The following is a 27,769-nucleotide window of genomic DNA, read 5'->3' as shown; positions in this document are numbered from 1 at the left end:
AGCCCTACCGGCCTGTCTCAAGCTTCAAAGACCCTGCAGCCAGCAACTTCCAGAAACCCAAGGAAAACTGCCTGAACTTTAGAATAGACCGGAACTCCAGAGGACAGCGGGTCAGTCCCCAAGAATCCATCACCAAGGACCACGGTGCCAGCTGGAACTTCAAGTCCTGACCACTCTACACCAAACGCCTATGGCCCATCTCCAAGTGGCCCACCGACCCAGAACGGGTTCCCCAGCGATCCTGATCTTGTTTAAGTAACATAATCCTTGGGGTCGTAGGGGCTCTGTTGGTTGAGCTCCATAAGGTCCAGGGGCTTCGGGTGCATGGGTGTCCTTGCGCATCGGGAAATTATCTTTTTTTTTAAAGATTTGAGTGATACCGGACCCTATCTATGGACGGCATTAAAGATGACCTCCTTATGATTATTTGAAACAAAGGTGTTTTGAATGTGGAAGGACTACTGATGAAAGTTTCTCACTTGATACATCCATGAGCAGGTCCTCTTTTGTAACAAGTTGTTAAGTGGGGGGCGACCTGCCCATTTACCCCCTAAGCTCCTTATTGTTGATAGTCCTCCTGCTGAGCCTGCAGGACGAGTCTGCTTTTGTAGCAAAGGCGAAAGGCAGCAGACAGAACGGCAGGGCTGGTGCATAGTCTGTCACTGGTCCTTCTCTCTTGCTGATGCAGCTCATAAGTGTCTAGGCTTCGTAGGTCGTCTGGATTCTGATTTCAGGGTCTGGGGCTGCCACCGAAATACTAGATTATGGGGAGTTACAGGGGAGTGACTGGGACCAGTGGGTTCCTTACCTGGGGTGTCTACACCCTCCAATATGCGACCCTCCTGTGGAAGGGGGCATAGCCCTAGCCCTGATTGGATAAGTCCCACCATCTTGAAGATGGTGGGCACTGAGAAATATGCTGCTCGAGGCATATGAGCTGCAGATTACACACTTTTGCATAGATCGCCATCTGGTGTTGGGCCCGGATGTCTAAAGTTTGTTTTTCCTCTTGGAAAGTTTTTGGAAGTATCGAGGTCGGTGACTCCTCCCTTGGTTCGTATTGCGCATGGGCTTCGGCTCCATCCTCAGATTGTTCTTTTCCGCCATCGGGCTCGGATGTAATACTTCGCGCTCGGGTTCCGAACATTTCCAGTTCGACGATTGAAGCGGAATCCTCGCTCATTGCGGTATTGTTCAGATCCTGATCTCCTACAATCACCTTCTTTTCGACACACCTTCGATTCCAGTCGACGGCGGCCTTCAGGCCTATCCAAGTTCCGGTCCCGTCTGATGGAAAGAACTCCATTCAAGAAGTGCCCTCGATGTGGGTCCAAATTCCCCCACACCCATCTTCATGAGGTGTGCAACCTCTGCCTCTCCCCTGAACACGAGGCTCGAGACTGTCCCGCCTGCAAGTCTTTCAGATCGAAAAAGACTATTCGAGATCGAAGGGCCAGACGAAAGATGGCGCACTCCTCTACCTCCGTTCCAGTCGACATCTTCGGGGACTACGTCGAAGCTCCGGGACAGCAGCACACCGGAGAGGACCTCGTCAGTGCTTCCGAAGCAGACGACTCTGATGTGGAGGACATCACCCCGGCGCAGAGGGTTGTGAGTACTATACCCCCTCCCACACCCGCGCCGACACCCAAAAAGGCTTCGGTCACGCCTTCGCCTCCGGGCCTAGGCAAGACCAAGGACACTGCTTCAAACACCCCACCTTCGGGCCCGGTGAAGAAGCCTAATAAGCCTTCCGGCAGCTCAGGCTCGAGCCAGCCTGCCAGCGGTGCCAATAAACACACTTCGGCACCGAAAAAGAAACCGGCCTCTACTTCGACACCGAGCTCCGCACCAAAGGCCTCGGTGTCGAAACCCCACCTCTCGGTGCCGACCAAACATCATAAGGCCCTCGGCACCGACACTCCCGCGCCGAAGCCTACCTCTGCGCCGAACAAAAAATCGGAGGTTCCAAAAAAGCACGGCACAGACAAGCCTAAAAGCCATCGGCCCAGAAACCTTCGGCGCCGACCGAACAAACATTGTCTCAGGAACTGGTTACACCGGATCCTTTGCAAAAGACACTTACCAAGGATCCAAAAACTGGACATTTGGCACTTTATACTAAAAAGACATTTGGACAAGCTGCCTCCACCTCCAAAGAGGAAAGACTGTGCTACCTCCCCTTTCAGAGTGCCTTCCCCACCTCCTCCACCCTCTCCACCTCCGCCTTCTCCACCCCTGCCTCATCGCTCTCCGACCCCGTCTCCAGACCATGATGATCAGGGGGACCCATACTACGATCCAGGGAATGTGCCACAAGACCCCACCCCTACAGGATCCCCAGACCCATGGGACAATTATAATAATCCAGACATTCCAGATGTCCCACAAGATGACCTTTATCCATCCAGGCCATCTCCACCAGAAGACTCATTAGGTTTTCACCACCTACTTCAGAGGGCGACACATTATCACGGGGTAGAGCTACACACTGACCCAGTAGAGGAAGATTTCCTCCTCGACACCTTTGATACTGCACATAGGTCTACTTCTATACTACCTATGCTCAAGGGGGTAATAAAACATGCGCCAGAGGTTTTTAAAGACCCAGTCAGAGCTAGGGTCATTAACCCACGCATAGAGAAGTATAAAGCTGCCCCCACAGATCCTGCCTATATCAAAGGGCCAGTGCCACTGGATTCCCTAGTGGTCTCCACTGCACAAAAGAGGTCAAACTCCCAGGCGTCAGGCGAAGCACCACCACCTGACAAGGAGTCAAAGCTACTGGACGCGTCAGGAAAGCGCACTGCGTCATAGGCAGCCAATATATGGCGTATCGCCAACACTCAAGCGCTATTGGCCAGATACGATGGGGCGCATTATGATGAACTAGAAACCATCATGCACCATCTCACAGAAAAATACAAAAATAGGGCCAATGAATTAATTCAAGAGGGTAAGACCATCACTAACACCTCTATACGCTGTGCCTTAGACGCAGCAGACACAGCCTCCAGGGCCATTAACACTAGCGTCCTCCTCCGTCGCCATGCTTGGCTGAGAGTTTCAGGCTTTAAACCCGAGGTACAAGCCTCCATATTAAATAATCCATTTGATCAAGAACATCTATTCGGCCCAAAGGTAGATGAGGCCCTCGAGGATGAAGGACACAGATACCGTGAAATCTATGGGAGCCCTGCAGTCACACCCTCCTAGGCGCTCCTTTCGCCGCTCTTCCTTTCGGGGCACGGCCAGAGCCTACTCCTCAGAGCGCGTCCACGTCCTACAAATCCCCTGCTCAATCCACCTTCACAAGGGGTTATCAAAGAGGCGGCTATAGAGGCAATAACAAAGGCAGAGGCAAAACAAATACCGCCCGCTCTGGCACACCGCCTACCCAATGACTTCCCCCTGCTCCCCCCAGACCATCCCACTCCGGTCGGGGGCAGGTTACAAAATTTCCTTCACGTCTGGGAAACCATCACATCAGACAGATGGGTGACCCAAATTATTCGTTCAGGGTACTGCCTAGAATTGACATCTTCCCCACAGACCCCCCCCCCCCCCCCCCCCCCCCCCCCCGCAACATTCCACCCAGGCAACGCCCAATGTCACAAGAACATTCCACGTTACTAAAACAGGAAATAATCTCCCTCCTACAAAAACAGGCGATAGACAGGGACTTGTTCTATCAGCAAAATTTAGGGGTCTACTCCCTATATTTTCTGATACCAAAAAGAGACGAGACTCTACGACCTATCTTGGATCTCCGGCCTCTAAACACATACATGCATTCGGACCATTTTCACATGGTTACACTTCAGCAGGTACTTCCGCTCCTCTCCCAAAACTACTTTCTCACCACACTGGACTTGAAAGACGCATACTTTCATATTCCGGTACACCATGCCCATAGAAAGTACCTCCGATTCGTGGTGGACGGGCAACACTACCAGTTCAAAGTGCTCCCATTCAGGGTCACAACAGCACCAAGGGTATTCACCAAGTGCCTAGCGGTAGTGGCGGCACACCTCAGAAGACGCACATTCACGTATTCCCATATTTAGACGACTGGCTCATAAAAGCCACATCCTACAACCAATGTGTACATCACACCGCCACTACCATCCAACTACTTCACCAGCTAGGCTTCACAGTGAACCACAAAGTCCCAGCTAATACCATCCCACACAAAGCAATACCTCGGTGCCACCATAGACGCCTCAAAAGCTATAGCCTAACCCAATCCTGCCAGGATTGCAAGCATTCAGGCTTTGCGTCAAAGATTCATACCTCAACACTCTCTCCCAGCAAGAGTGTTTATGCAACTGATAGGGATGATGGCCTCTTGCATTTTCATAGTGCCCCATGCAAGACTCCAGATGCCTCCACTCCAAGAGTGCTTAGCGCGCTAATGGAACCAGGCCCAGGAGCAACTGACAGATCTGGTGTTGGTAGACGGTCGCACCCATCGCTCTCTGCAGTGGTGGAACACCACAAATCTTTCCAGAGGTCGACCGTTCCTTGACCCGGTTCCACAAATAATCCTAACGGACGCATCGCTCTCCGGCTGGGGAGCTCATCTACTACAACTCACAGTGCAGGACACATGGACGCCGCAACAAAAGTTACTCCATATCAACCATCTGGAGTTACTGGCAATCTTTCTAGCCCTAAAATCCTTTCAGACACAAATTTTTAGGCAAGGCAGTCCTTATTCGAACAGACAACATGACGGCCATGTACTACATTCAAAAACAAGGCGGCACACACTCTCCACAGCTCTCTCAACTAGCTCAGAGCATATGGAGATGGGCAATTCCACACAAAATCTTTCTCCTAGCCCAACATGTCCCAGGTGTCAAACACCATGGCAGATCTGCTCAGCAGACAGACGCAGCAGATCCACGAGTGGGAACTTCACCCGCAGGTTCTTCACCCGTTCTTTCAGATGTGGGGGCATCCACAGATAGACCTATTCGCCACCCACGAAAACAAAAAATGCCCAAGCTTCGCCGCCAGATACCCACACCCATTGTCCGAAGGCAATGCGATCTGGATGAACTGGTCAGGCAAATTTGCGTACGCCTTTCCACCTCTCCCACTAATTCCATTAGTGGTGCGAAAGCTACAACAGCACTCCCTCACACTGATTCTAGTAGCTCCAACATGGGCCAGACAACCATGGTACACCACGCTGCTGGAACTCTCGGTAGTGCCTCACCAAAAGTTACACCTCTCACCATGCCTCCTAACCCAGAACCATGGAGAGATCAAACACCCGGACCCAGCCCAGCTCAGCTCAACCTTGCGATCTGGCTCCTGAGATCCTAGAATTCGGATACCTTAACCTTCCCCCGACTGTATGAACGTCATCAGAGAAGCTAGACGCCCTACCACTAGAGCCTGCTATGCTGCCAAGTGGAAAAGATTTGTTGTTTATTGCCATAACACAATCAACCCTCTAGACGCATCCATACAGCACATCATCTGCTACTTACTCCATCTACAAAGATGTAACCTAGTATATACATCCATTCGGCTACACCTCGCAGCAATTGCCGCTTACCTACAAAACAGACAGCACCTATCACTTTTCAGAGTGCCTGCCATTAAAGCCTTCATGGAAGGCCTAAAACGAATAATTTTGCAGCGTGAATCTTTCTGGATTCACTATGCTGTGCATTATTCCGCGATCTTGTGGTTGGGTCCGGATTCGTAGTCTTTTCTTTGTTTTTTTTTTTTTTTTTTTTTTGTAGCCCAGGTGGGCGTCGACGTCCACCATTTGGTGCACCTCCCGTGACGTCGTCGTGCTTCCTGCGGAAGTCCCACCTTTGGGGCGCCATCTTCAGATTCTTTTTTCCGCCGTTGGGTCTGGATCGTCATCGGGAAGCTCCAGAAATTCACTCGGAGGAAGAAGGAAGAAAAGCGAGTTTCATCGATAGAATCAAGAGAAGACATCAGGAATAGAACAGATTTCATCAGGAGCGCGAAGAAAGAGGACCAGCGAACCTTTTTTCTTCGACAGCCTTGGAGAATGCACGCTCAGAGACCCTGAGCGCAATGGACAAGACGCCATTCAAGTTCTGCCCAAACTGCCACCACAAGTTCGCGCAGAAAGACCAGCATCCGGTCTGCAACCTCTGCCTACCGGTGGATCACCGGAGTATCGACTGCAACGCCTGCTCAGCCTTCGCGCCGAAGACACTCAGAGTGAGAGAGAGGCAGAGAAGAGCCAACGCCAACATGGATGGCAAAGGGAAACCCCCGACACTCTACGAGCTGGGCCTCGATACGGACGACTAGGACAACGTCGCCGAGACAGCCGAAAACTTCACGGTCGTAGAGACCGACAAGAAAAAAGAAGACTAGGTAAGAGAATCGTCGAGCGCAAATCAAAAGACACCTCGAAAACACGAGGGTGACTCTAGAAAAACTGAGTCAAGGTCCACGAAGGGAGCCCCGGCGCCGAAAACTTCGACGTCCAAAGGGGGAACTTCGGACAAAAGGCCCAGCGGATCCTTACAAAAGGACTCCCTGGGGCAGAAAGACGCCGAAAGGCAAGGGTCGTCGAAATCGTCCCATGAAACTGGCCGATCGACGCAGAAAGAACGTTCGACGTCGACGCAAGTTTCATCGAAGAGACCCGCGGTCGACGCCGAAAGCATCTCCGAAATGGAGAAAAAGAAGAGGCGGCTCGAGGCCGAAATGGAGAACATCCTTCAAAGGAAGAAGGAGTTCGACGCCAGGATGAAGGAATTCAAGATTCCAACGGTTTCATCGGCGGACGTCGTCGAGGTCGAAGGCGAGTTCGACGCCGAAGGGCGGACAAGGGATCTCGAGGAAGAAGAGGAGCCCTATTATGAGGAAGAAGCCGAGGAAGAAGACCAACAGTCGTTCTACGAATCGGCGGCATCTACCAGCAACGACGTCGAATGGCACGATCTCGACACCGAAAACCCGGAGGAGGCCGTGGACACGTACCCCTCGAGGCCTTCGCCACCCGACGACATCGGGGTATACAATATGGTGGTGAAGAGCGCAGCAATGGCCTTCGGCGTCAAACTCGACGAGGAGAGGCCGAAAGCCGATTTTCTCGTCGAAACACTGCTCCCCATCCAGACTAGGAGTCAGTTCCTCCCCATGCTACAAAGCGTGATGAACCAGGGGAGAGAAGCCTTCAAGGAGCCTGCCACCTGCCGGTCGATCACGCCCAGGACAGAGAAGAAATATAAGCACTCCTCCCTGGACCCACCTTACATCAAGGGTAGCGTCACCGCAGACTCCATCATAGCCTCCACGGCCAGGAGAAGGGCCAACGTTCCAGCAACTTCGGGGCCACCTCCGGATAAGGAGAGCAGGAGGATCGACCTCACAGGCAGAAAGGTCGAGTGGAACGCCGCAATGCACTGGCGCATGGCGAATTCGAATGCACTCCTCAATAGACACCAATACCAACACTGGGATGAGATGGGGGAGCTAGTAAAGCACCTCCCCGAAGAATACCGCCAGAGAGCCTCTCACCTGGTGGATGAAGGCAAGAACATCGCCAACTCCTGTATAAAGACGGCGTTGGATGGGGCAGAGACTTCAGCAAGACTCATGGCCATAGGGGTCACAGAGAGGAGGCATGCATGGCTAAGAATCTCGGGATTCAAACCGGAAGTGCAGAACAACATCCTTGGCACCCCCTTCAACGGAGAGACACTGTTCGGAGCAACGGTGGACGAAAAGCTCACCCAGCTCAAGAAGGAAAACGAGACAGCGAGGTCCATGGGGGCCCTACAGCTGAGGGGAATGAGACGAGGAAATCCCTCGGAGACCCTACGGTAGGGGTGGAAGCCAACAGGGGACGTCGCACCAGGCGTTCCAGCAAGGTCAGCAGGGCGAAGGTCACGGACAAAGTCAGCAGAAGCAAGACTGGCAATATCAACCTCGGGGCCAGTCCTTTCGCGGGAGAGGGAACGGACGTGGCCAAAGGAGGAGAGGGGGCGATCAGCCCTCCTCGAAGTGACTCAGCACGCAAGAAGACGCCTACCCTCGTAAGGTCCCCAAGGGTGAGGCGCAAAAAAGTGTCATCAGGGGGAAGAGAAGATTCAAGAGCCTACGAGCATACGTCACCAGTAGGCGGAAGGCTGAGGTTCTACCTTCAGGAGTGGCGGCGTATAACCACAGACAAGTGGATACGGAACATCGTGCAGTACGGATACTGCGTAGACTTGGAGAAAAGACCTCCAAACAGGAAGCCGAAGGGAAGGCAGAGATCGGCCCAAGAACTGGCAATACTCAGAGAAGAAACGCGGAAACTCCTACAAAAGGGAGCCATAGAGACGGTGCCGTTCAGGGAACGCAACAAAGGGGTCTACTCAAACTACTTCGTGGTGCCGAAGGTAGACGGAGACCTCAGACCCATACTGGACCTCCGTTACCTAAACAAGTTCATCAGAACGCAAAGGTTCAAAATGACTTCACTGCAGGAGGTACTGCCACAGATAAGAGAAGGGGACTTCATGGTCACCGTGGACCTCAAGGATGCCTACCTTCACATCCCAATAAACAGAAGGCACAAGGGCCTTCTAAGATTCAACATCGAACAGGAACACTACCAGTTCACAACCCTGGCCTTCGGATTAAAATCTGCGCCAAGGGTCTTTACGAAATGCCTGTCGGCGGTAGCGGCACACCTACGAAAGCAGGGAATACACGTATACCCCTACTTGGACGACTGGCTGGTCAAGGCAAACTCACGCGAGAAGTGCGAGAGGCACGCAAAACGCGTAACAGACACCCTCACAAATCTGGGATTTTCCATCCACTGGGGAAAATCATCGCTGGAACCGGAACAGGTAAAGATTTTCCTGGGGGCAAAGATCAACTCCCTCAACAGTACAGTAGTGCCCAGCGACAGGAGGACAGATGCTCTACTGAAGGAGACGCAGCTCTACCAGAAGGGGCGAGCTCTGACAGTGAGGGCGGTGAGCAAGATGATGGGGATGATGGCGTCCTGTATCCAGCTGGTGCCGAATGTACGCCTGCACATGAGACCATTCCAGGAATGGCTGCAACAGCAATGGTCACAAGCAAACGGAAGTTGGGAGGATCTAGTGGTTGTTACGCACGCAGTGCAGGAGGAGATAACTTGGTGGAACAGAGACAACATAACAACGGGGAGAAGCCTGACACCACCAAGCCCAACAATGACCATTACCACGGACGCATCGCAGAAGGGATGGGGAGCGCACATGGACAACCTCAGAGTGAGGGGTCTATGGGCCCCAGCAGACGCGGTCCGCCACATCAACTACCTCGAGTTGAAAACGATACTGTTAGCCCTGAAGGCATTCCAGAGACACCTGTTCGGCCAGAGGGTGTTGGTACAGACAGACAACACCACGGCGATGTTCTACATCAACAAACAAGGGGGGACACAGTCGTTTCCCCTCTCATCCCTAGCTCAGGAGATTTGGAGATGGGCCATACCTCTCAAAATAGATCTACTGGCAATTCACCTACCAGGGAAGGACAATGTGGAGGCAGACTGGCTAAGCAGACAGACCTCAGCATCACACGAGTGGGAGCTCAATGGCCAGGAAACGGAGAAAATCTTCCAGAGATGGGGGACTCCCACAATAGACCTATTTGCAACACGCCACAATGCAAAATGCCGAAGCTTCGCGTCCAGGCAACCAGATCAGCAATCCAAGGGAAATGCCCTATGGATAAGCTGGTGGAGGACATTTGCCTACGCCTTTCCACCGATACCCCTGTTGCACAGAGTGCTCGACAAGTGCAGAACCAGCAACATGACTCTGATCCTGGTGGCTCCACAGTGGGCGAGGCAGACATGGTTCTCACAGATTCAAGAAATGGCGCAAGGCAAACCGTACAGGTTCGAGAGGAGAAAAGACCTGCTCTCAATGCAAAACGGGGAGGTCCTGCACCCAGAGCCAGAGACACTCAACCTAGCAGCATGGCTCCTGAAGACCTAGAGTTCGCACACCTAAGGTTACCTCAGAGCACTATGCGAGTGCTACGGGAGGCAAGGAAACCTACTACAAGAAAGTGCTACAGCGCAAAGTGGAAGAGATTCACGGTGTGGTGCAGGAAAAAGGGCCTGCAAAACAGAATGACAAGAGACTCAACTGTGCTGAGGTACCTCACACACCTTCTAAAGAGTAACCTCTGCTCGAGCTCCCTAAGGGTACACCTAGCAGCGATCGTTGCCTACACCAGAGGTGAGAAGGGTGGAAGCTTCTTCACCTCGCAGGTGGTGAAGAGATTCATGGAGGGAGCCAAAAGAATGGCACCCCCGAAAAGGTTGCCGCCGCCGGCATGGAATTTAAACGTGGTTCTGACGGAGCTCATGAAGGCGCCGTTTGAACCCATTCACAAGGCCACTCTACAAATGTTGACGATGAAAACTGCCTTTCTAGTGGCCATAACCTCACTACGCAGGGTGAGTGAGCTTCAAGCACTAACGCTGCAGGAGCCCTACATTCAAATTCACAAAGACAGGGTAGTCCTGAGGACGGACCCACACTTCATGCCCAAGGTAGTGTCGGCGTTCCACATGAATCAGAGTATCCAGATACCGAGTTTCTTCCAAAACCCGACTACAAACGCAGAAAAGGCCCTGCACACCCTCGATGCCAGAAGAGCGGTGATGCACTACATTGAAAGAACCAAGGAACTCAGGAAGTCGAAGCAGCTGTTTGTGTCCTTTGCTACTAGCTTCATGGGTAGACCAGTCACCAAGGGCACCATCGCTAGGTGGATTGCCCTCACTATTCAATTCTGTCACAAACAGGCTGGACAGGAGCTAACGGAGGGGCCCCAAGCTCACTCCACAAGGAAGAAGGGGGCCACAGTTGCCTTCCTGGCAAACACGCCCATCCAAGACATTTGTCTCGCAGCAACTTGGGCATCTGTGCACACGTTCACAAAGCACTACTGCGTGGACATTCAAATGAATAAGGAAGCACAGGTCGGACAGAAGGTGCTACAACACATTTTCAACGACCAGCGATCATCTTCCACCCAGCCACCACAAAAGTAGGAAAACCGCTACAAAATCTATGCACAGCATAGTGAATCCAGAAAGATTCACGCTGCAAAACGAAAAGTTTCTTACCTGTCGGTGTAGTTTTGCAGCTTGAAGATCTTTCTGGATTCACTAGCGAACCCACCCACCTCCGCCAGGAAGATGAGGCTGGAGGAAGAGGGGGTGAAATGGATAGGATCAAAGAAGTGGAAACGTACAGAAATATGGACAAAAGGATTAATCAATCGCCTAGGGTTAAAAAAAAAAATAAAAAAAAAGAAGGGAAAAAAGAACCCGAAGATGGCGCCCCAAAGGTGGGACTTCCGCAGGAAGCACGACGACGTCACGGGAGGTGCACCAAATGGTGGACGTCGACGCCCACCTGGGCTACAAAAAAAAAAAAAAAAACAAAGAAAAGACTACGAATCCGGACCCAACCACAAGATCGCGGAATAATGCACAGCATAGTGAATCCAGAAAGATCTTCAAGCTGCAAAACTACACCGACAGGTAAGAAACTTTTCGTTCCCCCAGAGTACCACCCTCACCTGTGTGGAACTAAATATATTTCTCACAAGGCTAATGGGACCGCCTTTCGAACCTTTGTATAAATGCGAACTGCAATTTCTCACATGGAAAACAGCTTTCCTTGTAGTCATCACTTCCCTTAGAAGGGTCAGTGAGATACAAGCACTTACTATACAAGAACCTTGTCTCCAAATGCACCCGAACAAGGTTGTCCTCCGTACCAACCCAAAATTCCTACCCAAAGTCATTACACCCTTTCATCTAAACCAATCGGTAGTATTACCGTTTTTTTTCTCGCAACCTCAAACTGTTGCAGAAAGGGCTCTACACACACTGGATGTTAAAAGGGCCTTACTTTACTATATCCAGAGAACACAACCTTTCAGAAAGACAAACCAACTGTTCGTCTTTCACCCACCACATAAAGGCAACCCCATCTCTAAATCAGGGATAGCTAGGTGGATTGTAAAATGCATTCAGATTTGCTACCACAAAGCGTGCGTTTTGCTATCTGTCCCCCCTAAAGCCCACTCTACAAGAAAGATGGGGGCTTCTATGGATTTTCTAGGGAACATCCCATTAGATTATATCTGCAAGGCAGCTACATGGTCAACACCGCACACTTTCACTAAACATTACTGTGTAGATGTGCAAACCAAGCAACAAGCTAGTGTGGGCCAGGCTGTACTAAAAACACTATTTCAAACCACTGCAACAGATACCGGTGGTCGCCACTAGGGTTGGGAACTGCTATATAGTCTATGCAAAAGTGTGTAATCTGCAGCTCATATGCCTCGAACGGAATATGCTACTTACCAGTATGCATCTGTTCTTGGCATGTAGAGCTGCAGATCTACACACGCCCACCCGGCTACCTTTATCTGTTCCAGTCTATCTTATTTAGATACAACACACATGGGTTTCTTCACTGTTATTACTACGCTCCATCTTTCCCTGTTGGCGAAAAACAATCTGAGGATGGAGCCGAAGCCCATGCGCAATACGAACCAAGGGAGGAGTCACCAATCTCGTGACTTCCAAAAACTTTCCAAAAGGAAAAACAAACTGCAAACATCCGGGCCCAACACCAGATGGCGATCTATGCAAAAGTGTGTAGATCTGCAGCTCGAGCCCGAGATGTAGTGCACCCTGCCTTAGGATTTGTAAGACCTGCTAGAGGAGTGACCTACCTATACCTTAGACAATACTGCCTTGTCATGGCACACAAGCAGTGAGCTATGACGACTTTGTTTTTGTCTGCACCAAGGCATGCAGGCTGCATTAGCAGTTACCATGGCCCTCGTGAAGGGACCCTCTTCAGTCCCAATGCCCTAGGTACCCAGGTGTACCATTTACTAGGGACTTGCAGGGGGCATCTGAAATTGCCAATTGTGGTTCAGTTTTGGGGAAAGAACACAGGTACTGGGAACCTGGACATCAGGGTCTCAGTACACTTCAGTCACAGTTGTATCAAAAGCCAGGCCTAAAGTGAGAGGGGTACTGCAACAGAAACTCACTTTCGCACATGGGGGCTAAGGTTAGGGACCCAGGGTTATTTGACTAAGGTAAACACATTTCTCACAAATGTGTCCTATATTTCTTTCTATTTTGTGCTCTTACTCTGGTTTGTATAGTCTCTGTACACACCCTCGAGTGCGTAAACATGTAAATGCATTTTGGAAAATGGTGATAGAGACATAAGGGCATTGACAATCTATTCCAAATCAAGGCAGCACAACCATACAGCATCAAAAAGCTGAAGAACCAGTGCTAGAAGTTAGAACACAAATGGTCTATATTGAATCAGGCAGTCTGTGAGCATGGTAGTCTTTTCCCCAAAAATTAAAAAAAACTGTTAAAATGTTTTCATTTTGCTGAAACAAGCGATGAATGGAGGAACAGGTTTGCAGTTTTTCATGCTGGGTCTCGGGCTATGATTTTTTTTAACCTAATTACCTTTACAGTAAGTAGACGTGTGTGAACAAGACCTATTTTGATCTCTTCCCCAGATGTGATGAGGATGATTGAATTGAATCTAAAGTTTTACTTATTTCTCCACAGACAAACTGTAATCTCATTTGTGAAGGAGACTATGGCCCCGAGACCAAGCGTTCAATGGCACAGCTAAGCGAAAAGGAGACCCCGTTTGAGCTTATAGAGGCCCTGCTGAAATACATAGAAACTCTGAATGTTCCTGGAGCGGTCCTTGTCTTCTTGCCAGGATGGAACCTCATTTACACCATGCAGAGGCACCTGGAAATGAATCCTCACTTTTGTATGTCCATGAATCCTATTTATTTAAACATTTTTAGATGCCACTTGTTATGTGGTGGACTATTTAGGGTATCTTGTTCCTAGCCTTCCATTCCTCCAGGGGACCATTTCTCTTGGCTTGCCCCGTTCTCAACCTTACATTTTTTACTTTGAATATCCTTAAAATTCTAGTTGCCATCAGCTGCATTTGCCTTGAGATGCATGTGGCTAAAATCTGTGTTTTTGTGTTTGTCATTCATGGCGTACTCTAAAGTAAAATAAGCCCTGACATCTGATGTAGGCTATTTCCGAGGTTTATTTTCCCAGTGGATGCTTCAGCGGTTAGAATTGGCTAGTATTGTAGTTATTAGGTGGGTGCATTATAAGTATGACCGGCTTGAGACCCTGGCCGCCACTAATACAGGTTTCGTAGAATGGGATACGTCTGCTGCCAAGATAGGTGTTTTGGAAATAAGAGTCCTAATTCTCGATGCCTTTGACTCTTATGACTCCATCTTAGTGGCACTGGAGATTGATTGGCATACTTGTTTTAGATGATTACATGTGGTGAACTGCTGTACAGTTTAATCACTTTGCTTTTTTCTTTTCTTGTAGCATATAATCGTTATCGGATATTGCCACTGCATTCTCAGATCCCTCGAGAAGAACAGCGCAGAGTGTTTGAGCCTGTCCCTGAGGGGATCATAAAGGTCTGCCATTGACAGCTTTGCCTTCCTGAATGCATTTTCAAATGTTTTGGGTACTGCTTGGAATACAAAATAGACTAGGGATGTGTAAAGCTTATCTGTTACATTAGATTGTAGCGTTCCCTGAAAGCATTGATTCCCGATTTTGCCATCTGTGTAACATGCAATGTGTCACTAGAGGGGGACCTGCCTTATTGTGTGTTACATGGAAGCGGGTAGTTAAACAATGCCATGAGATCAGAGGCATTTTTTTTTTTGTATTCTTCTTTTTGTAGTCCTTTGATTTGTGGTAAGTCTGAGGCGTGGATTCTTCTCTGAAGCTTTATGTTCGAGGCATATGAGCTGCAGATTGTACACTTAGCATAGATCGCCATCTGGTGTTGGGCCCGTATGTTTGCAGTTTGTTTTTCTTCTTGGACAGTCTTTGGAAGTCACGAGTTTGGTGACTCCTCCTTCGGTCCGTACTGCGCATGGGCTTCGGCTCCATCCTCAGATTGTTTTTTTCCGCCATCGGGCTCGGATGTGATACTTCGTGCTCCGGCTTCGAACTTCTACGGTTCCAGCCTCGACGGAAAATCCTCGTTTCTTCGAGTTTCTTCATCTTCATCTCTCGAAGCGGCACTTTTCTCCATCCCGTACATCGGCACCGGCCTTCGGGCCCTCCTCGACTCCGGTCCCGGACGATGGAAAGGACTCCGTTCAAAAAGTGCCCAAAATGTGGGTCTAAATTTCCCCACACCGACCTCCATCAGGTGTGTAATCTTTGCCTCTCTCCAGAACACGAGGCCAGAGACTGCCCCTCCTGTAAGTCTTTTCGATCGAAGAAAACCATCCGGGATCGAAAAGCTCGACGCACAATGGCGCACTCATCGTCTGCAGCTCCACCGGACATCTTCGGAGATGGCGCCGAAGCTTCGGGGCAAACACACACCGAGCAGGAAGAAGACGTCGTCAGCGCTTCCGAGGCTGACGACTCCGACGTGGAGGACATCACACCGGCGCAGCGGGCCGTGAGTACTGTGCCCCCTCCCACCCCCGCGCCCAAAACCAAAGAGACTCAGGTTACTCCCTCGCCTGCCGGCCTGGGCAAAACCAAGACCAAAGCTTCGATCACCCCACCTTCGGGCCCGGTGTCGAAGCCTCCAAAGTCTCACGGCAGCTCGGGATCGAGCCAGCCGACGCCCGGTGCCGAAAAACAGCATCCGGCACCGAAGAAAGCAATATCCAGCTCGACTCCGAAGCCACCGGTGCCGAAGCCTGGACTCTCGGTGCCGACCAAACACAAACTCAAATCTGTCGGCACCGACGCTCCGGCGCCGAAAACTCCTTCGCCGAAAAAACCGGAGGCCCCAAAAAAGCATGGCGCACACAAACCATCGAAGTCCTCGGTTCCGAAATCACCGATGCCGACGGACGATTCGGCGCCATTGGCTCTGTTTACACCAGACCCTTTACAAAAGACTCTGTCCAAAGATTCAAAGACTGGGCTATTGACTTTAATTATCAAGAAAAGACGCCTTGATACTCCGGCTCCTCCTCCACCACCCAAACGGAAGGACTCTGCTACTTCTCCCCTCAGAGTGCCCTCCCCACTACCGCCTCCTCTACCTCCTCCACCCCCTCCCCCTCCCAGGTCTCCGCCACCTTTACCTCACTACTCTCCGACCCCGTCCCCAGATCCGGATGACGGGGACCCGGACAATTATCCGGCGGACGCCCCAATGGATCCCACTCCACCAGGGACCCCAGACCCATGGGAGGATTACAATAACCCTGATGTACCCGATATTCCTCAGGACGACCTATACCCATCCAGGCCGTCTCCTCCAGAGGACTCCTTAGGGTTCCATCATTTAGTGCAAAGAGCTGCACACTACCATGGGGTGGACATGCACACTGAACCAGTGGAAGACGACTTCTTACTGGATACATTCGACATACAGGACAAATCCACTTCTATCTTACCCATGCTTAAGGGTGTCACCAAGCATGCCGCAGAGGTGTTCAAAGACCCTGTCAGGGCCAGGGTACTAAACCCTAGAATAGAGAAAAAGTATAAGGCGGCACCCACAGACCCTGCATACATTAAGGGCCCTGCTCCCTTAGATTCCCTAGTTGTCTCTACAGCTAGAAAGCGGGCTAACTCCCAGTCCTCAGGAGAAGCCCCACCGCCAGACAAGGAATCCAAACTCCTAGACGCGTCTGGCAAGCGCACCGCCTCTCAAGCTGCAAACATGTGGCGCATTGCAAACACACAAGCGCTACTTGCGCGCTATGACAGAGCACACTACGACGAACTTGAGGCTCTTATGCAGCACCTCCCCGAGAAACACCAGCGTAGGGCTCATGAGCTAATACAGGAGGGTAAACTCATTACAAACACCTCCATTAAGTGTGCCCTCGATGCAGCCGACACTGCTTCTAGAGCCATAAATACCAGTGTCCTGCTTCGTCGCCATGCCTGGCTCAGGATCTCAGGGTTTAAGCCTGAAGTCCAGGCGTCCATACTCAATCACCCCTTTGACCAACAAACTCTCTTTGGGCCCAAGGTAGACGAAGCGTTGGAAAAGATGAAAAAGGACACAGACACAGCAAAGTCTATGGGGGCACTTCAAACACAAGCCTCTAAACGTTCCTTTCGACGCTCCTCCTTTCGTGGCACAGGCTTCTCCACCGATAGCACCTCTACCTCCTACAAATCCCCTCCTCAAAATACCTTTTCAAAGGGCAACCAAAGGGGTGGTTACAGAGGCAACAACAATAAGGGCAGGGGCAAAACTAACAACACCCGTTCTGCCACCCCGCCCACACAATGACTTCCCTCCGCTCCCCCCAGACCATTCCACTCCGGTCGGGGGCAGACTACAAAACTTTATCCACGCATGGGAGTCCATAACATCGGACAAATGGGTGACCCAAATCATTCGGTCAGGGTACTGTCTCGAGCTAACATCTACCCCACCCAATATCCCACCAAGGCACCGCCCAATGTCTCAAGAACATTCCACACTGCTCAAACAGGAGGTACTCGCCCTCCTCCAAAAACACGCTATAGAGCAGGTCCCCATCAAACAGCAAAATCTAGGGGTTTACTCCCTATATTTCCTAATACCAAAGAAAGACGGGACCCTCAGGCCCATTCTGGACCTCCGGCCTCTAAATGCCTACATACATTCAGACCATTTCCATATGGTCACCCTACAACAAGTCCTCCCGCTCCTCTGTCAGGGAGACTTTCTCACAACCTTGGATCTGAAAGACGCATACTTTCACATTCCAATACACCCCTCTCACAGGAAAAACCTCAGGTTCGTGGTGGACGGGCAACATTACCAATTCACAGTTCTCCCCTTCGGGGTCACCACCGCACCACGGGTGTTTACCAAATGCCTAGCGGTAGTAGCAGCACACCTCAGACGTCAACACATTCACGTCTTCCCTTACTTAGACGACTGGCTGATAAAAGCCGCGTCTTACCACCAATGCGTGCAGCATACAAACAGCACCATCCAACTGCTCCACCAGCTAGGCTTCACGGTGAACTACCAAAAGTCCCACCTCATACCATCTCACACAAAGCAATATCTCGGGGCCACTATAGACACCTCCAAAGGTATTGCCTATCCAAACTCAGCCAGAATCACAAGCATTCAAGCCTTACGCAAAACATTCCTTCCCCAACACTCTCTTCCAGCAAGAGTGTTCATGAAGCTCATAGGAATGATGGCGTCTTGCATCTTCATAGTGCCCCATGCAAGACTACACATGCGTCCACTTCAAGAGTGCCTAGCACAACAGTGGAACCAGGCCCAGGGTCAGCTGACGGATCTGGTGTTGGTGGACGGCCGCACACATCACACTCTGCAGTGGTGGAACACCACAAACCTTTCCAAAGGGCGGCCGTTCTTGGACCCGGTTCCTCCGGTGATTCTAACAGCGGACGCATCGCTCTCCGGCTGGGGAGCGCACCTCCTACACCTCACAATGCAAGGTCTATGGACGCCACAGCAAAAATTGCTCCACATCAACCATCTGGAGCTCTTGGCGATCTTTCTAGCCCTAAAATCTTTCCAAAAACAGATTTCGGGCAAAGCAGTCCTCATTCGCACAGACAACATGACTGCAATGTATTATATCCAAAAACAGGGGGGGGGACACTCTCCCCAGCTCTCCCGCTTAGCCCAGAGCATATGGAGATGGGCAATTCCCCAAAACATCTTTCTCCTGGCACAACACGTTCCAGGCGTACAAAACACCATGGCAGATCTGCTCAGCAGACAAACGCAACAACTACACGAATGGGAACTGCATCCGCAAGTTCTTCAGCCATTCTTCCAACAGTGGGGGCATCCTCAGATAGACCTCTTCGCCACCCACGAAAACAAAAAATGCCCAAGCTTCGCCGCCAGATACCCACACCCATTGTCCAAGGGCAATGCGATATGGATGAACTGGTCAGGCAGATTTGCATACGCCTTTCCACCTCTCCCACTAATTCCATTAGTGGTCAGGAAGCTACAACAGCACTCCCTCACACTCATTCTGGTAGCTCCGACGTGGGCCAGGCAGCCGTGGTACACCACGCTACTACAACTATCAGTGGTACCACATCAAAAACTGCACCTATCCCCATGCCTCCTAACCCAGAACCATGGAGAAATCAGGCACCCGGACCCAGCTCAGCTCAACCTGGCGATGTGGCTCCTGAAATCCTAGAATTCGGATACCTTAACCTTCCCCCTGATTGCATGAACATCATCATGGAAGCCAGACGTCCTACCACTAGAGCATGTTATGCCGCAAAGTGGAAAAGATTTGTTATTTACTGCCGTAACAATACAATCAACCCTTTAGATGCATCCATACAGCACATCATATGCTATCTGCTCCATCTTCACAGGTGTAACCTGGCATATTCATCCATACGCCTACACCTAGCAGCGATCGCTGCTTATCTACAAAACAGACAGCATTTATCACTCTTCAGAGTGCCCGCTATTAAAGCCTTCATGGAAGGCCTTAAACGAGTAATTCCTCCCAGGGCACCACCTTCCCCTGTATGGAATCTAAATTTAGTTCTTACACGACTAATGGGTCCGCCCTTCGAACCAATGCATAAATGCGAGCTACAGTTTCTCACCTGGAAAACAGCTTTTCTCGTAGCTATCACTTCCCTTAGAAGGGTTGGTGAAATACAAGCGTTCACTATACAGGAACCCTTCATACAAATACATCACAGCAAGGTCATACTTCGCACAAATCCGAAGTTCCTGCCCAAGGTCATTTCCCCCTTCCATCTCAATCAATCGGTGGAATTACCTGTCTTCTTCTCGCAACCTCAATCTGTTGCAGAAAGAGCCTTACACACTCGATGTAAAAAGGGCCTTGCTATACTACATACAAAGAACGCAACCCTTCAGGAAGACTAAACAATTGTTCGTCTCCTTCTCTCCACCACATAAAGGCAACCCCATTTCTAAATCAGGGATAGCTAGGTGGATTGTAAAATGCATACAGATTTGCTACCAAAAGGCTAAAAGAAAATTATCTGTTCCGCCTAAAGCCCATTCTACAAGAAAGTTAGGGGCTTCTATGGCCTTTCTAGGGAATATACCCTTAGATGACATCTGCAAAGCAGCCACATGGTCTACACCGCACACCTTCACAAAACATTACTGTGTAGATGTGCATTCCAAGCAGCAAGCTAGAGTGGGCCAGGCTGTACTAAAGACACTATTTCAAACCACTGCAACGGATACCGGTGGTCGCCGCTAGGGTTGGGTACTGCTATATAATCTATGCTAAGTGTACAATCTGCAGCTCATATGCCTCGAACGGAATATGCTACTTACCAGTATGCATCTGTTCTTGGCATGCAGAGTTGTACACGCCCACCCGCCTCCCCGGCTGCCTGTATCCGTTCCAGTACATCTTATTTAGATACTACACACATGGGTTTCTCACTGTGATTACCAAGCTCCATCATTTCCCTGTTGGCGAAAAACAATCTGAGGATGGAGCCGAAGCCCATGCGCAGTACGGACCGAAGGAGGAGTCACCAAACTCGTGACTTCCAAAGACTGCTTAAGAAGAAAAACAAACTGCAAACATCCGGGCCCAACACCAGATGGCGATCTATGCTAAGTGTACAACTCTGCAGCTCTACATGCCAAGAACAGATGCATACTGGTAAGTAGCATATTCCTTTTACCCCCTTTGTGGTTCTAAAAATAAAACAAGCATATATTTTATATATATAAACCATTGGCCTAGAGTTCAGTTATTGAGTGTGTGAAATCATTTGCTGACTGAGTGTGTACAATAAATGCTTTACACTGTCCTCTGGTACTGCCTTACTGCTCGACCAAGCTACCACTTTTGAGAGTAAGGTCATACCTAACTTTGACCTCTATCAGCCTCTGGGGGACTGTGGACTCTGTACACCCTGTACCTATTAGGGAACAGTATATACAGAGCCACTTTCTCACAGCATGCAACTGCTGATTAAAAAAAAAAAAAAAAAAAGTTCAGACCTCAACACTCCCTTCCAGCGCGAGTGTTCATGCAGTTGATAGGCATGATGGCCTCCTGCATCTTCATAGTCCAGCACGCGAGACTACATATGCGCCCGCTTCAGGAGTGCTTGGCACGTCAATGGAATCCGACTCAAGGACAGTTGAAAGACCTAGTGTTGGTGAGCGGTCGGGCATACAACTCTCTGCATTGGTGGAATCCATGAAACCTTTGCAAGGGCCGACCGTTCCAAGAGCCTGTTCCACAGATAATACTGATGGCGGACGCGTCTCTCCAGGGATGGGGAGCTCATGTACTCAATTACACAGTGCAGGGACTATGGACGACACAGCAACAGAAGATGCACATCAACCTTCTGGAACTGATGGCAATCTTCCTAGCAATGAAGGCATTCAAAGTACACTTGTGCAACAAAGTCGTGTTGATCCGGACGGACAACATGACTGCCATGTACTACATACAGAAGCAGGGAGGAACACACTCTCCACAGTTGTCTCATCTGGCTCCGAGCATGTGGAGGTGGGCCATTCAAAGGAACATGTTCCTCATGGCAGGACACCTCCCGGGCAAGGACAACCAAATGGCGGATCTGCTCCGCAGACACAGCCACCAAATGCACGAGTGGGAGCTACATCCTTCAGTACTCCAACCGTACTTCCAGCGGTGGGGTCATCCAGAGATAGACCTATTCGCCACAAGGGAAAACGCAAAATGCCATAGCTTTGCCGCCAGGTTCCCGCACCCACAGTCGCAGGGAAATGCGATATGGATGAACTGGTCAGGCAGATTTGCGTACGCTTTTCCCCCAGCGCTATTAATACCGCTAGTGGCACGCAAACTAAGGCAACACTCAATGACACTCATCCTGGTTGCTCCAATGTGGGCACGCCAGCCATGGTACACCACGTTACTAGAACTTTCCGTGGTACCGCCTCAGCGACTGCGGTTAACACCCAAACTTTTAACACAGAACCATGGCGAAATTCAGCACCCAGATCCGCAACAGCTGAACCTGGCGATCTGGCTCCTGAAGTCTTAAGAGTTTGGCTACCTCAACCTGCCTCCAGAATGTATGAATGGTCGTGGGTCTCCTGGCCTCCTTGATGATAGAGCTTGCTATGCGGCTAAATGGAAACGATTTGTCATTTACTGTAAAAACAATGACAATCCGCTGGATGCATCCATTCAGAACATCATCTGTTACCTGTTACACTTATACCGATGCAATCTGGCATACAGCTCCATCCGTATACATCTAACTGCAATAGCAGCCTATCTTCAGAACAGGCAGCACCTCTCTTTATTCAGAGTGCCTGCCATCAAAGCCTTTTTAGAGGGACTCAGAGTGATTCCTCCAACACACCCACCGGCACCGGTGTGGAACCTGAATGTGGTCCTCACCAGATTGATGGGTCCACCTTTTGAACCTCTACATTCATGTGAGATTCAATTCCTCACCTGGAAAGTAGCTTTCTTAGTGGCAATCACTTAGTTGAGAAGAGTTAGTGAACTCCAGGCACTAACCATTCAAGAGCCATTCATACAGGGTCACGCAAACAGGGTTGTACTACGTACCAACCCCACATTCATGCCTAAAGTGGTATCGCAGTTCCACATGAATCAGACTATTGAACTGCCGGTTTTCTTTCCAAATCCAGAAAATGTCGCAGAGGGAATGTTCCATACACTAGATGTAAAGAGGGCCCTCATGTACTATATAGACCGAACAAAGGATTTTAGGAAAACAAAACAACTGTTCGTTGCCTTTTCTCCACAACACAAGGGCAACGCCATTTCCAAAGCAGGGATAGCCAGATGGATTGTCAAATGTATTCAAATTTGCTATGAAAAAGCTAAACGCACATTAACGATTCCCCCAAGAGCCCACTCAACACGAAAGTTAGGGGCGTCCATGGCTTTCCTAGGGAACATTCCTTTAGAGGAAATATGTAGAGCAGCCACATGGTCCACTATACATACATACATTTACTAAACACTACTGTGTAGATGTACATTCAAAACAGCAGGCAGCTGTAGGACAGGCTGTTCTCAAGACCCTGTTTGAGACTGCTGCAGCTGACTCTGGCAGCCGCCGCTAATGGAGGGACTGCTATATAATCTATGCACATAAATGAATTCAGCAGCCCACATGCCTCGAACCGAATATGCTACTTACCAGTATGCATCTGTTCTTGGCATGTAGGGCTGCTGACATTCATATCGCCCACCCTCCTCCCCGTCGCCTGTAGCGGCTGCAGCACTCAGAATTACTGTATAGCATGGTCATCACTTACTGTATCTACTCCATCACTGCCACAATGGCGAAAAACAATCTGAGGATGTAGAGAATGCCCATGCGCACTGTAGTCCAGGGGAGGAGCCACCTATCTCGTGATACTTCGAAGACTCTTCCAGGACAACAATATGCAATCATCCGGACCCAACACTAGGCGGCGATCTATGCACAGATATGAATGTCAGCAGCCCTACATGCCAAGAACAGATGCATACTGGGAAGTAGCATATTCGATACATTCACTACTACTGAAAAGTCATAAAGTATATGTACAGTATTTCAAAGTATTGCATTACCAGTGATTTTACTGTAACCAAAACAAAGTAGATATGCAACTGCAATTCAACTTTATTGTCACTGCAAAGTATAAACCACTTACCTGTGCCAGGTTTGCTTGGTTCTAAGAAATAAATATAACTAAATATTTTTTATACAAACAAAATTGGTCTGAGTTCAATCTTTGTAAATGTAAATGTATGTGTCTTGTAAAGCGCACTGCTGCCCTGAGGCGTCGTGGCGCTGTAGACCGCTGGGGAACCCGTCCTGGCTATCCCTGTGAGATGGTCCCTCCTGGGTATCTCCAAGGTGAAACCAGGCATCCCCGGCGAATGTGGGGGGCCGTTGTGGAGATGAGGCAAGCTAATGCCCAGAGTTGCCGAGTGTGTTCCTGGTTAGAGTAGGTACCGAGGCGAGAATTATCGAGTCCGTTTTGACCCTGGTCCACAACCCTGCCGCGTCGGGAATTGAACCCTGGTCCCTGGCCGATTCTCTGCTTGCGGATCTGCCGCCTCTAACCAGTGAGCCACACCTCTCTGTGTGAGACATCATTTGCTGATTGAGTGTGTACAGCAAATGCTTAACACTATCCTCTGATAAAGCCTTACTGCTCCGACACACTACCACAAATGGAGAGTAAGGTGCTATCTACTTTTACCTCTGCCTACCTTTGGGGTTCCACTGGGCACTGTACACACTAAACCTCATTTTGGTGTATATACAGAGCCAGCTACCTACAGGTAGGTAAAGCTGTTGCAGGGGCCAAGCTTTAGGGGTTCGCACCAGCACATAGGGGGGAGGGCCGCAAAGCAGCAACAAACGTATACCACCAGCAGCAAAGTGGCGGCAGGATGCAGGGTACAAAATAAGTTTTGGTCACCCAATGCTTTTCCATAGAGATTCTTCTGTTGGCAAACAGGCTTCAGGCGTTGCACCGGAGGATGCAGGAGGGAGACCAACGACAGCTCAGGTGAGTAGGGATGTAGGGGCACTGACTGTTCAGCTCACCGAGGCCTGGAGGCCTTTGGTGCAGGGGTGCCTTTCGACGTCTGAGTCTTCATATGGTCGCAGTCTGGGGGGGAAGCTCCTGGAATCACTCTGCAGGCGCTGCCGTGGAGTATAGCAGAGGTCAGTTAACACTGGACACAAGGTCAGGATCGCTGGGGAGATTTTACTGCACAGGTGAGTTACTTGGAGTTGGTCATGGGTATCTGGTGCAAAGTGGGCATGGATCGCTGGTCCAGCTGGATTCGGAGCCATTGGAGTTATTTTCTTCTGGACAGGCTCGCTGTCCATGGGAGATGAGTCTTTTTCGAAGGCAGCAGTCCTCCCCGAGTTTTCAGAGGTCTCTGGCTGCAAAACTGGTTCCAGGCTCGCAGATGCTGAAGACAGGCTGGTAGGGCTGGGGCCAAGGCAGTCATCGTCTTTAGTCTTCTCTGCATGGTCGTCTTCTTGCTTCTTAGATCGTTGCAGATCTGGTTTTCGGACCGGGGGAACCACCTAAATACTAGATTATGGGGCAGTTTAGTGGAGTAGCAGGTTGTAAGAAACTGGCTCTATATATACTGCACCAAAGTGAGGTACAGTGTTTGTATAGAGTCCAAGAGTCCCCAAAAGTAGGCAGAGGTTAAAGTTAGATAGAGCCTTACTCTCTAATAATGGTAGCTTGGTCAAGCAGTAAGGCAGTATCAGAGGAAAGTGTTAAGCATTTGATGTACACACTCAGTCAAGTCAACAAATGAATTCACACACAAGATCTGAACTCTAGGCCAATTGTTTGTGTATAAAAATGTACTGTTTATTTTTAGAACCAAGCCAGCCTGGTTGAGGTAAACATTGAATTATTTTCAGTAATAAGTTACTGGATATAGAACAGTTGAAAAATGCAATAGGAATTGTACTTTGTTTGATTTACAGGGGAGCAGTAGTATGCAACACTTAGCAAAAACAGTACATTGAAATGAATAGGCTTTTTCAGTAAATTGCAGGTAAGTTACTTTTTATGTTACTTTTCTAACTCCGTGCTGGATACCTAGATTCAGCACTGGGACATATCCTGCAAACAGGTAAATAAAACAGTTTTGGTTATTTGTGCGATTTTTAAATAATATTTTTAGGTTTCAAAACTCCACAAAGAAAAAGTGTCAATGTTATTATCATATGGAAGGAAGGAAAAGAGTTTAACGGTTCCCAGGTAAGTAAACAGCTGTGGGAGTTAAGGTTCTGGGGTTAGACTCGGTGGTCTCCTAGGGTCAGTGATGCACTGTTGTTGCACCCTCAGCGGCACTAGGGTGGCTGGGTGCTGAGGCCCAATGTAATCCAATGGGGGATAGGGGGCCTCCAGTTGGTTGCTGCTGGCAAGCAGGCCACGAGGTTGTGGGAGCGAAGCTCCTAGGGTTTCGCTCGGCAAGTTGGGGACCAAAGGAGCACCTAAGGTGCACCCTCAGCAGCACTAGGGCGGCAGGGTGCGGTTTTGAGATCGGGTGCCCTGTTTCCAATGGAGATCCTCAGGGACAAAAACACTGCAGGTTCGGGGACTAGGATCTTCCAGGGGTAAGTTGGGATGTCGTGGATTGGTTAGGCACCGTTGGTTTGGGCACACAAGGCCGTGGGGCGTCTGGTGCAGGGGTGCCTTGGGACGTTGGATTTTCTTACCCGCTCTGGTCACGGTAGGGGCGGTCCTCTGGGTTGAGGCTGCAGCCGTTGTCTGGAAGCTTGAGGCAGGTCCGGGGTCGCTCCTCGTGGTGTTTTCCGCTCGGGCCTGATTTGGCGGGTGCAGAGTGGGCTGGATTTGCAGTCTCCGGCTGGCACCAGAAGCTGCAGTCTAAACCCGTCCGGTATTCACGGGACAAACAGTCTGGGAAGTGAAGGCAGGCAGGTCCTCCGTGATTTGTGAGGTTGCTGGCTGCTGGACACGCCGGGATTTCGCAGGAGCAGGTTCAAGGGGAGACAGGCCTGTAGGGCTGGGGCTAAGTCAGTGGGCGTCATCCTTGTTAGCTCTGCGCGGCTTAGTCCTTCTTTTCTTCTTGTAGATAGGCTGGATCTGAGGAAGGAACGTTCAGGGTGCCTGAGGCGTGGAGTTGGCAGAGGTGGGCACGCCTCTCTTCCTCACTTGTTTTTCCTGCCGGTTCTCCCGCCCAAAGTGGGGGGTAGAGCTAGTGGGGACCGGTTGCTGAAAGCATCAAATGGTCTAGAGAGGCTCACAAAGACTGCATGCCTTTGAAGCTTCTCCTTTGTGAACTCTGCCCATCCTGGAGGAGGAGGCTTGGCACCGTGTCCCAGGATGTGCATTGTTTCAGGCCCCCGAGAACAACAGCTCTCGACCCAGGGGTCCAGAAACATGTCTGGTGGTGGCAGACTAGGTAGCCACTCAGTCAGGTCACTAGAAGTTGGTCAAGTTTTAGGGGGCATCTCTAAGATGCTCTCTGTTGTGCATTTTACATTAAATCCCACACTGGCATCAGTGTGAGTTTAATGTGCTGATACCAAACTTCTCAGTCTTCAGTGTAGCTATTATGGTGGTGTGGAGTTCATAATGACAACCTCCCAGCACCATATACTCTGAATGGCAGCACTGCACTTGCAGTGCCCAGGAATGGACTTGGGCACTGTAAGGGTACAGGGCTCATGCACCTGTACCCTCACCACTGGCAAAGGGCACCCAGCTAGAGGTGTGACTGATGTATGCCAGGGCAGTGGTTTGTGGGTATGGCACACAGTGTGCCATGTCGACTATTCACTTTGTTCTGCACCAAGGCACTCAGTCTGCAAAGGCAGTATGAGAGTGTCAGGGTACAGGGCCTCTTAGGGTGACACAAGAAGTGCTACAGCCCTTGGAGGCCTTCTCTGGTCACCGTGCCCTGGGTACCTGTGGTACCCTTTACCAGGGGCTGATGTGGCCAGAGATGGCAATTGGGTTTAGGCTTCAATGCAGTTTTAGGGAAGGAACATAGGCCCTGGGTACCTGATTGGCAGGAGCCCAGGGCACACTCAGGTAACGAACATCAGCAATTCAGCAAAAAGTGGGGGCATACCATGCCAGAAAGAGGGCACTTTCTCACACAGGTAGGGCCAATGGGCACCTTACTTGGGGTGACTACACCCTCTATCATGCGACCCTCCTGTGGGAGAGGG

General features: G+C 50.2%; 1 protein-coding gene across 2 annotated transcripts in view; it reads left to right on the top strand.

The window, feature by feature from the left end:
* DHX9 (DExH-box helicase 9) overlaps window positions 1-27,769 on the top strand; it is a 219,692-nt gene that overhangs the window by 111,232 nt on the left and 80,691 nt on the right. For both annotated transcript variants that reach the window (XM_085601733.1, XM_085601735.1), the window contains 2 exons: window positions 13,631-13,844; window positions 14,438-14,532. In XM_085601733.1, the coding sequence (XP_085457859.1) occupies window positions 13,631-13,844; window positions 14,438-14,532 (309 nt within the window). The remainder of the gene's footprint in view (window positions 1-13,630; window positions 13,845-14,437; window positions 14,533-27,769) is intronic.

The sequence above is a fragment of the Triturus cristatus genome, chromosome 4_2 (assembly GCF_964204655.1).
Source record: "Triturus cristatus chromosome 4_2, aTriCri1.1, whole genome shotgun sequence".
Taxonomy (NCBI): Eukaryota; Metazoa; Chordata; class Amphibia; order Caudata; family Salamandridae; genus Triturus; species Triturus cristatus.
The sequence above is the reverse complement of the archived record's forward strand: the minus strand, read 5'-3'. Positions and strand labels throughout refer to the sequence as shown.